Genomic DNA, 11,467 nt, shown 5'->3' with positions numbered 1-11,467 from the left:
TTATGTTTGATGTTTGTTTGTAGCTAATAATTTTTTCCGAACATTTATATTACACTGATATGTATAGCAGCAAAATTGGTTTGGATGATGAAGTTGATTTGGAAGACATTTCTTTGAATAAACTAGATCAACTACCAAGTACCAACAAATCTTATGTGGTATTTGACCTAGAGACTACTGGGTTAGGTTTGTGAACTAATTTATCTTGGTAGAAATATCTAAGGAATACTTGAAAGTAGTTGTATTTGTTTAAGATCAAGAGAATTGTGTTGCACTTGACTTAGAAGTAAACACTATGGGAGTTTCAATATTATTTTAATATATTTCAGCCAGAACATCTGATATTGTTCAGATTGCAGCTGTATCTGGAGAGAGGGAGTTCAACATGTGCTTGACACCGCAGTCCCCAATTAGCCTTGATGCATCTGCAGCAACTGGACTTACTTTTGTTGGTGGTGTGCTGAAGCATAATGGCAGGATGGTTGAACATAAAGAGGCCTTTGAAGGACTTCAGCAGTTTGTTGAATTTTTGAAGGCTGTTGATTGTAAACCTATTTTGGTTGGGCACAATATACAAAATTTTGATTTACCAGTGTTGATGAATCAGCTAGTCAAATTTAAATTATTTGACAGTTTTGCAAGCACTGTCATTGGTTTTATAGATACCTTACAGGTGTCTAGGAGATCTTTCAGCAAAGATGATGTTAAAAACTATAAACAAGTTACTCTTGTGAACACTTTTATTGGAAAAGATTATGAAGCACATAATGCTATTGCTGATGTGAAGGCATTGAAGGAACTTTTTGAAATGAAGTTGTTGGCTCTATGTACAGCTAAAGATATGTTCACATTAAATTATTATGCCATTAAGAAGTCTTTAGAGCCCCTTGTTAAGGCAAAGGTTTTATCTTCCATGATTTCAAAGAAGTTGATTGTAAATTCTCTTAGTTTGTCTAAGTTGGTGCTAATCCACAAGAGGGATCCACATAATGGGTTACGAAATGTTTTTAGTGAACCATTATCTGGTTCAAAGCAGCCTAGAATATCCAAGTCATCTAATGTAATCAATAAATTGGTTGAATATTTGAATAACTGTTAATGATTACTGATTGTATGTATTTTACTTTAGACAATACAATGTGTTAAAATACTATTGAACATATACTTTGATGTATTTTGACTCAGTATAATGGATTTCCATTTCATCCACTCAAAGAACAGATACATGTAAAATATATGTAATTTATGGTACACAGAAAGTATTATAGGTTTTAAAATTATATGTTATTTCAAAGAATGTTGTTTTTCTGTTGCAGTAATGCATCTATAAAATGAAATAAAAGTCATCAGTAGTTCTGTATTTTTTATCTTTCCTCATCTGAAATTCCTTATCAAAATCTAAATTTGGACAACAAAATGGTCAAATAAATAGTGGTGCTGAGAAAAAAAAATTATGCTGGGAATGTGCTGTTTTTTAAATGTAATTTTAACAAGTAGTCATAGATGAACATAATTTGAAAATTTGACTGAAAATTCACAAGTCAAATTTTTTTTACAATAATTTTAATGCTGTTGTATTTCCAGGTTTTTGACTGTCCGAAGGTGGCATTTTGTTCAATTTTGTCAAAAAAAAAAAAAAAAAAAAAAAAAAAAAAAATCAAGGGAAATGAAATTACAATAAAATTGCACTTTAATTTGTTTAATTAGATGTATTTATTTGATTTTAATTGAAAAAAAAATCATTATAATCAAAAAAAGCTATTTTATGGACTTATTATGTGAAACCTTTATTGGAATCTGATATTGCCAATTGACTAATGGGTGTACCTGTTTTTGAGAAACTCTCCCTCTGTAATAGTATTGACAACCCCTTTATTCTTCTTATTCATCATACCCTAGCATGAACAATCTTAATATTTTGGCACAATTTTTTGAAAAAACACAAGTAGGTCCAGTACTAGGGACCTACCTTAATAACAACCTTCATGCATATTTTATTTTACCTTCTGTTTCATCAAGGGCAGGTAGGTGTAAAGTTTCTAAATTTGAAAAGCAGAAAGAACGAAAAACATAGAATCAATTTATCACAGTCTGAACTCATTTGTAACATTTAAATTTGATTTCAAATTTACAAGATTCTTTAATTAATATAATGGATGTCAAATCGGTCAATATTTGATAATCGGTTACTCGGTCATTTTATCCGATCGAGTATCCGGGTACCCGGTCAGAATGAAAATACAAGTGTGTTCATGAGCCGAGCCCTATTAAGCTCAGATAAAGCCCAAAACTGTTTTTATCGCGTTTATTAATGTATACAAACATCGAGTCTAACGGAAATGATTTTGGTACTAAATTTATGCATCAAGTGAACACAAAAGACACAATTAATACACCAAAAAATTACAAATTGTTTACAGTTCTTGATTAGGATCTATTTGATCAATACAAAAAGAGGACAATCTGGCTAATTTGCTGGTATAAAATGACAGACCTTGTCACAAGAAATACACCTATGAAATATAAAAGCCCTTGTGCTAGCAATTCAAAAGTTATTATCTAAAGTTGTTTAAAAGTCGGTCAAACTCCAAGGTCAAGGTCAAAGATATTTATACTCAAGGAGGAGACTTATCACAAGGAATACAGATGTGAAGTATAAAAGTCCTAGCAGGTTTGATGATTAAACTAGTGATCCTGAACGAGAAGGAATGGTTGTTTTTGGGATCGCTAGTCTATTATTATTTCATATGTTGGTGTTTCACCCGTGTACACTAAACTTATACTAAGCAAACTGACTTTCAATTTTTTTTTTTAAGTGGGTAGTGGCATTTCTATTCATGTCCGATTTCGCCGTCGTATATTAACGAAATAATTTTAAGATGGTTGGTCACTTATTGCTGTATATACACAGCCACAGGCGATAACAGGTGTTTTACAGGTGAAGATGACAACACACTAATTACCGTATGCATATTTTTAAAGTTATTTTTGATAAATATTTGATAAGAATATGTACTTTGAAATAAGAAAAAATTTACATCGAAGTAACCGAGTACCATTTTAGTATTCGAGATTCGGACGTTCAATCGAGTACTCGGTTAACCAGGCACTAGTTGATATCCCTAATTAATATACAAAATTGAAATTAGGCTTCAATATAAAATCTTTAGAAGCGAAAATTAGTCGTTACATGTATATCTAATTGCAATCATCCTTTTCTGTTACTGTTAGCAATATTTTTTTAACAAAAATCATAGTTGTAGTATAATAAGAAAAATACAAATTCTATATTTTAATTACGTTACAAGTAATTTATAAATTTGGTATTTGAGAAATTGTATTATATTTATTCTTTTTGTAGTTATTTTTGTTTTGCAGACAACTACAATTCGCAATGGTCATGAGTTGGACACTTCTTGGTAGACGTGTCTCATGCTGAAAATTATATAAAAAGATCCAACTGGCTACAAGATAAAGCGTTTTACGTTTTGGCAATAGAAGATTAAGCGTTTTACGTTTTGGCAATAGAATATAAAGTGTTTTACGCTTTGGCAATATGTTTTTTCTGCATGACTAGACAGTAGACAACCATTTATTAAGATTTCCTATAATTATATCATTACCTACAATCATAGGTAATGCCTTTCCGAAGCTTTTAGTTATTATAATCAGACTTGTGTTCACTGTTATGTATTTGAATAATTAGTGTTTGAAGAGTCTTCAGAGATTGATTTTGCTTCGAAATACGCAGCACAGTTAAGGCTACAAAAAGGAGCCGGATCCTAATTTTTAGGGGAAATATTAACTATATGACTTTACACGAAACTAACAATCCTTAAAAATGCCAAAAAATGATGTGAGTTGCGATTTTAATTTGTAGGAGACAATTAAACTACATCAAAACTTACTATAACATGCCTTTTTGTCGTAGGTTATATTCCACTTAGCAAGGTTTAAACAAGTCACTGATCGCACTGCATTTGTCGATATGACGTTATTCTGTAAAACTTGACGCAGTTTGTATGCAGTGAGATGCGGAACAAGTAATATTTTCACAACGAAGAAGTGAATTTTACAATTAGATAGAATATTACTTGCAGATTTTTAAGAGGCCATTAATTTAGATACAATGTCCTTTTTATGATTTTGTTCATATATGTTCCGTACATTTTCTATTTAACGGGTACTGCCGTACATTTGTATGCAGGTACATTGGAGGATAATCTAAGGGTCTAAATAAATCGATATAATGCAAAGGCATACCCTCAATAGATCATGACAAGTTTTTAATCATAAACTTTAGAAGTAATAAGCTATTTGAATAGTGCTGCGATCCTCTTGAAATCTTGAAACTGAATTAATTATTTCTATTTTTAATGAAGCTGACCAGCAAAAATTTTGTTTGCCTTTAAACAATGAAATTGTAGAATTTATATAGGATTGCAGCACTTTTCACAAACCACAATGGGTGTTGAAACTATTTAAAAATTAAACTTCAAATTTTAACTTGGTTTTGCCCTTGTACTATCGAAATTTATAGGTGACCTCAATACTGCAAGTATATGTGCAAAAATCACGTGACAGGTCTAAAGAGAAAATTTAATCGTCCTCAATATGTGGTTAATAACCATAATTATATTCGTCCAATATTAGTAGAGTACTAAAAAGAATCGCCATCCCGAAAAAGCATTTATTTTGTATCATAAAAAATCGCGGATATTTCCATTGTGCACCTTAACTGTACTGCGTACAAGAGAAAATCATGAAAGTAGCAAAAACTGCATATTCATTTGTATTTATATAGTGTACATAACATTTTTTTATACAATTCTTTGTTCTTTCTTTTTTGTTTCCTTCCATATATCATATGGAGAAATAATGTGCAATTTATTCATGAGATTGTTTCTGCTTGATTTATTTCTCAATAATATTCATAAGATACTGAATAAACTCGAAATTCCATTTCTTTAAATTTTTATGTTAAAACCTGCAAGCCTGTTTCGTTTTGTTTTTTCTTCAAGGCTCTGTCATAGCATTATGGGTAGAAAGAGCTAAATCATTGAAGGGGCTAAATCGGCCTACTTTTTCAGGAAGATTAAACTGATGGGAAGAAGAAAATTAACAATAGAAATATTATCCTTGGGTATCAAACTTAAATAGTTTATGCCATTTTTTTTTATTTGATGACGTCATATTTGTACGGAAAACGTCTAAACACGTGCACTTTGTTAGTTTTTATCAAAATAAAGCATTTTTTCGTCTTTGATTCAAATTTTTGTGTTGGCCACACCCTTCGAACAAAATAAAATGTATACCATTGAAAAGAGGATTAAAATACGAATAAATAAAGTATATTTTTATTTTGTTCGAGGGGTGTGGCCACATCGAAATTAATACTTTTCGTTCGATTCAAATATCTTAGCACCGACTCACAAAGTGAAAATAGCGGGGATTACCCTACATTAATAGAAAAGAAAAAGATTCTATATTGTTTTTGTAAATATTAAAAAGTTTCGAAATGCGAATGTTATATCTATTATAAGTTATTTTGTGTTGTGGTGCAAAAAAGTACGAAAAACTCTCGCTAAGCATGACTGCATATAGGCCTAGATGCAATAATGTCGACATTTTGTGTATACACGTGCCTCAGTCCTGACCCAAGACTTTTCCTTCAAGTAGCTGATCTATATTTAACTAATCATTATTTTGAAATGCTTAAAAAAATAATGTGTTCTCTTTTCCTCTGACAACCTATTTATTTATGCTTTGAATTTGTTTTCCAACTCCCGGCTCCTCGTCACCATGGTCACTATGTAATCAAAGGGAGATCACCCGAGAAACATGTAGGCTACATCTTTATTTCTCCTAAGTGGCCGTGTCGGAATATCCTAGAATATCAAACAAATTACATCGGATGCAACTACCAAGACTATTTATAATGATTGTTTTGCCACCTTACAAACATAAATTGTGTATGTCGTGAAGTCTGTATCAACAGCGTACAAATGGTTAATGTTACGCAATACAGTCTTATAACTACATGCATGTATTATAATTATAACCCATACCCAACATGCGTTTCAGAAATCGCCAGTGGCATTTTAAGACAAAAGATTAATTAATATTTATCAGTGAAAACCTCTACTGATCCGAGACCTCTTAACATAAATTATGTTACGAAGTACTGAACCTAGAAAATTCGAGTTGACAAATTAAATAAACAATAGATTGATTTTACCAGAGACGTATAATAGATTACTATTATATATTATAATTATGTCTTTGATTTTACAGATCGCGTGTATTTTTTGTGATAGGCCTCTATAAGAAAAATGTCCTATGTTGTATAAACGAATAACTTACTACCAAGGCAGTGACAACTCTTTATGGTTTTAAGTAAATTCAGTATCGCATGTGACCTAGCCAACACATGAAAAAAATGTCAAAGGGAGGCTACTTGCTATCTCTTTCTATTTTGAGTTACTCCGCTTAAATGTAACACGCACCAAGGGAGAGAGGGCAACCAAGATTTAGCAAACATGTTTATACATGTAGTAGTGTAAATTCATAAAGGGGGGGGGGGGGGGTTAGAGCATCGATATAAAATAAGAAGAAAAAAAAAAGGTGGGGTTATTGGGGGGGGGGGGATTCCCACCCTCACTCATTAAATACGTGGGACAGTTCGACCAATTACTGCTGCCATTTAAACAAGAAAGTAGTAAAGTGAATAGATAATAATGCCAATTATATTAGTTCTTGTATATATAGTATAAAAAAAATTAATTCAATAGCAGTTTTCATTTTTCTTTTCAATCTCCTTGATAAATATTTAATTTAAAAACGATTGATTTTTCGTGACTCGGTCATTGCATAAATTTATTATAGATTCCAGCCCTGTAGGTAGCAATCTCAGTTGAAGGCGGGGGTGGGGGGGGGCATAGCCATACATTTTAATTATGGGGGGGGGGGCATGGCCACCACCGGTTCCTACGGCCTTGTATCCTGAATGTATTATCATTATTAACGGATATAACTGCTAATTTTGCCTATCATTTTGTTTTTTTTTTTTTTTTGAAAGGATGTTTATATAGAATATTGACTATTATAAGATCGGGCATTTAACATGGAATTTTTTTTTTGGGGGGGGGGGGGTATGGTAATATGTTGCTCGACCACTCTTGTCGTTGGCTCGCGTATATCACAGTGATAAGTACGAGAGATAGTGCGTTTCTTTTAATTCATTATAATTAAATGTCTGGCGTAATGATAGTCCTTAAAGATAAATATTTACTAAACTAGGTGAAATCCCGCGCAAGCGCGAGAAATTGGATTTATACCACTAACGATAGAAAATATATAATTATAGTTTTACTGACAGCCTACAGACTTATAGCAGGAAGAAATACTTTGTTCAAAATCTCGCATGAAGTAGACGAATGTCTCCACCCCACCCCCACCCCATCCCGCCCCTACCCCACCCCTTTCTGTAAAAACTTGAAAAATAATAATTTCGTTATTTGGCGTTTATTGTGAAAATTTTTAAACTATGTTATGGATATTGTACTTCAGATGCTCTTATTTCATTTACGTCAAGGATAAAAGCAGCGAATATGCACATTTTACTGATAAACTACATGATTTTTTTCTCGGGGGGGGGGGGGGGAATTCACAAATACTTGGGTCTTGGTTTATAAAAATGTATGTACTTTATAGATATCTAAAAAATGTAGTTTACTTTTTTTACATATCAGTTAGGTACATACATATTTATAAACAAGACCCAAGTACGGGGTCTGTGTAAAAATTAGTTTTTAACGCTCTATGAATAGGCCGAGTATTTGATACAAAAGACTATTCAGAAAAAAAAACTGAAATGTATTGATTAAAGCACAACATTTTACACAGCTTTAATTGTATTTGAACAATACCTTATTCATTAATTTTCTCTTTTCATGTTAGCAAGTTTATTACGAAGTACAAATTGTACTTTGGATTCGTTGTCACGATGTTCTCAGTAAGGAATACATGCCATTGTATATACAAATTTTACCGATAAATTTATTAGAAAAACCTACTACATACATGAAATAGTCTTTCGATATATAAACATATTCAAAACTTATAGTGTTATCAATCATTTACCCTTATTTCAATGACCATTCATACAAAAGCTTTTTTTTAAACGATCGCCTCGTTTTTCTTTTTAACATCGGGCTCGATGCTATATGATGTTCTAGAAGCTTCCGTCAATATCAAGATCGGTGAATGACGAAAATAATTTGCACATTTCCCTCTTTAATCGGTTATCACAGCTTATTTCTTTTATATCATATAAATCAAGTTTTGATTGAATAATTCAGTGATGACGTTTAATAATATAAATAAATGATTGCTTGTTGTCAGTTTCATTAAAAATTGCCAGTATCTTAGATCCGCCAACCGGAAACGCCACCGTACTCACGTTTTTGCTATTTCATGGCTGTTTATAGAAAATAAAAGTAGACTTTTAATTTAATGCACGATACTGATTATGCGAGTGAAATCTAAATATAGTTTACGGACATCATCTTGTATACAGTGTATTGTTAGAGGAGTAAGTAAGAACTCTGGTGCACCCGTTTCGGAGTTTATTTGCAAAATTTATTAATTTATAAGTATAGATAGATATAAAACTATAAGTTTAATTTGAAATAATCCTTGAAATGTTATGTTTTTAACGTTATGTCAAAAATCTTGACGTGAGCACATTGCAGTGGTGTCTGAGAGAAGAACGAACGACAACTCTGCATAGGAGATTGTCGCTCGACATGTGGCCTATAATTTTTTTTTCGACGGTCTGTAATGATAGCCATTTACTACTGCCAGTAGCTGTTTTTCGTATATTTTTGTTTAATTACAAAGAATAACGATCCGAAAACGTCAAGGTTAAAAGTCTCATATGCAATATGTATATGATATTATGATTATTTTATCGTCTTCTGTACTCATTATCGCCTATCTATTTAATTGTAGTTGTGTTAGAAATTGCACATGGAGAAACGAAACGTTATTTTAAATAATTATATGAAAATTATGAGTAAAATGTTAAAACTGGTTTTGAACTATATGAAAGTCTTGTTATTGTTGTGTTTCAATTTAATTTTCACTTCTCACCAGATAATCATTACTTCATGATTTCAATAAAAGGGTTTATAATACATGTAGGTACTCCCCAATATACTCGTAAGATATGATAATATGATAAGAAAACGATTAGTTAGCAATAATTAATTCGATCGTTTTTGTCGTATGAAGTCTCTTTTCATATCTATTGTGGGTATATAAAAAACGTTTCTCTTTGATGATATAACATATTTATCATAATTAGCTAGTGAACTTTATTTCGATTAAGTAATTTACATTGAGTAAAGTGGTATACGTGCCATTTCTGTTTATCTTGTTGTTATTTTTTTTAAACTTCAGGTTCCGTTTTGAAATTCAAATACTTTGGAAATCTTGTGTTTTCGTTGGACTCTTAATTTTTTGGCGGCCGATTTGATGCTTTGCATCACTCTTGTTTAAAAGTCTGTACTGGCTTCTTTCCTGACAATCTGTGGTGCGCAGGATTGCCGTCAAACGTCACTATTTTACGTGTATTACATGTATGAACTACAATTTCATTTCAATTGTCCGGGAAATGCCATAAATTTCGGAAGTGCAACGAAATTTTCAAAATGACAATAAAATAAATGGTAACTTCATACGTCTTCATTTTTAATGCAACTTTTCATTTTAATTTTATGTTTTCGTTATTAAAGAGTACTTGTGTATTTTCTGAAAAAAAAAAAAAAAAAAAAAAAAAAAAAAAAAAAACACACAAAAACAAAAAAAACCCGTCTATTTGTTGTTTGTACGCCGTATGACCATACAATAACACATTTAAGAATGATAAAATCCTTATCCATGGCTACTGTAGTATATATTTTACAACATTAATTCAGTTTTACTCAAATATGATGGATTAACACTTTGTGTTTGTTTTCAGCTTAACGTGTCTTTTATTATCATTTAAAATGTGTTACATGTATTAACGATTACACCAGACAACCGTTGTATATAACAAATATTTGGCATTTCTTTAGAGTACAAATAGCTTTAATTAAAAAATAAACCAAAAGTTTTCAGAACTTCTTGAAAAATTCATAGTAAAATTTCACCAAAATTTTAAAGAAGAGTCTATATTGGTTATTTTTATTCCATTAACGTACAGGTACATATGTTACTTTCTTATACAAAATGTCAACGTCACGACGTTAAAGTATGTAACGTCAACGTAATGACGTGATAGTATAAATAAGGAAAACAATACCAAACTTAACCGAATGTAAAAAGAAAACCAGAAAAGATATTGTTAAAAAATAAATTACAACATACAAAACTTAGAGTTTTATGTGAGAAAGTTTCATTTATTTTGATGACTGGGCCGATTTAGCCCCTTCGTGGACTTAGCTCTTTGTGTGAATAACAGCTGACGACTCGGAACACCGTTTTCCATATATAAAGTAGGTCACCCTGATGCAAAAAAATTGCCGTTTTCAAATTAAAAAGGCGATCGTAACTCCTCATGGAATAGTAAAACATATGTATTTTATAAATATAGGCTGTCTTCTGCACCTCTTAATCGGTAGATGAACTTTGTCAACTTGTAATAAACACTTACATTTCCTCATAAAATAATTGATTGCGCCCATGGGAAAAGGGCCTTATGGCAATTTTTACACATTTTAAGTTTTTCATGGATATTAATAGAGCAAGGTTAGAAGTTGCCAAATCTTAATTTTTATGGCCCTACGTCAACTCTAAGTAGGTTTTTTCTTCATTTATATCAATGATACTTTAACAGGTAAACAATGACGTCATGTTACTTTCACACCAACGTCAAAAGTTTTCCGAGTGAACATGACTTTCACTTTGCATTGTAATGTTACTAGGTAATAAATGTATGTTATTGAGCATTTCTAGAAACATTTTTAAGTCATTGTCTCTTTTAATAATTGAATAATATGATAATAAATAGTTGTATCAACTATTATCCATTATGCAGTGGCGTAAAGAATCATGAGTGTTTGTTCGTTTGTTTGTTTTACATTTCACTATGCTGGAATGTCAGAAAAACCCGAGAAGCAAGCGGCTTCTGTTCAATATCAATTTATTCTCTCAAAACCAAAGTATTTATCTCCTGTAATAATCGTTTGAGAAACCTGTAGAATTCATTCGAAAATCTTCTCATTTTAAGCATGACTCTTGATAGGACAAGATGTCTTTTTTTTTGGGGGGGGGGGGGGTTGAATCCAGTATAAACGATATCTCTTTCAAAATGTGAAGTTAAAAAATATTTCGAAAAAATTATCGGGAACAACAATAAAATAGATGCTGCTGGGTAGTGAAGATTTGTTTTGTTTTTTTTTGTTTTTTTTTTGTTTTTTTT

The 11,467-nt window shown here is 31.4% G+C and overlaps 1 protein-coding gene across 1 annotated transcript; it reads left to right on the top strand.

Moving 5' to 3' along the window:
* The first annotated feature begins 59 nt into the window (after positions 1-59).
* Positions 60-1,141, top strand: LOC133177293 (DNA polymerase III PolC-type-like). The gene is made up of 2 exons (XM_061312353.1): positions 60-186; positions 330-1,141. Exons 1-2 carry the CDS (start codon positions 60-62, stop codon positions 1,097-1,099), a joined length of 897 nt encoding a protein of 298 aa, XP_061168337.1. The 3' UTR covers positions 1,100-1,141.
* Positions 1,142-11,467: the final 10,326 nt, after the last annotated feature.

Source organism: Saccostrea echinata, unplaced genomic scaffold (genome assembly GCF_033153115.1).
Source record: "Saccostrea echinata isolate AGI-Se365-2 ecotype Australia unplaced genomic scaffold, CSIRO_AGI_Sech_v1 ptg000117l, whole genome shotgun sequence".
Taxonomy (NCBI): Eukaryota; Metazoa; Mollusca; class Bivalvia; order Ostreida; family Ostreidae; genus Saccostrea; species Saccostrea echinata.
Note: the sequence above shows the minus strand (reverse complement) of the source record. Positions and strands in the feature narration are given on the sequence as shown.

Excerpts from the sequence above, each read along its gene's own strand:
- LOC133177293 (XM_061312353.1), top strand. The coding sequence starts at position 60 with ATGTATAGCAGCAAAATTGGTTTGGATGATGAAGTTGATTTGGAAGAC. Across the intron at positions 187-329 it reads CCTAGAGACTACTGGGTTAG|CCAGAACATCTGATATTGTT; the intron begins GTTTGTGAACTA and ends AATATATTTCAG.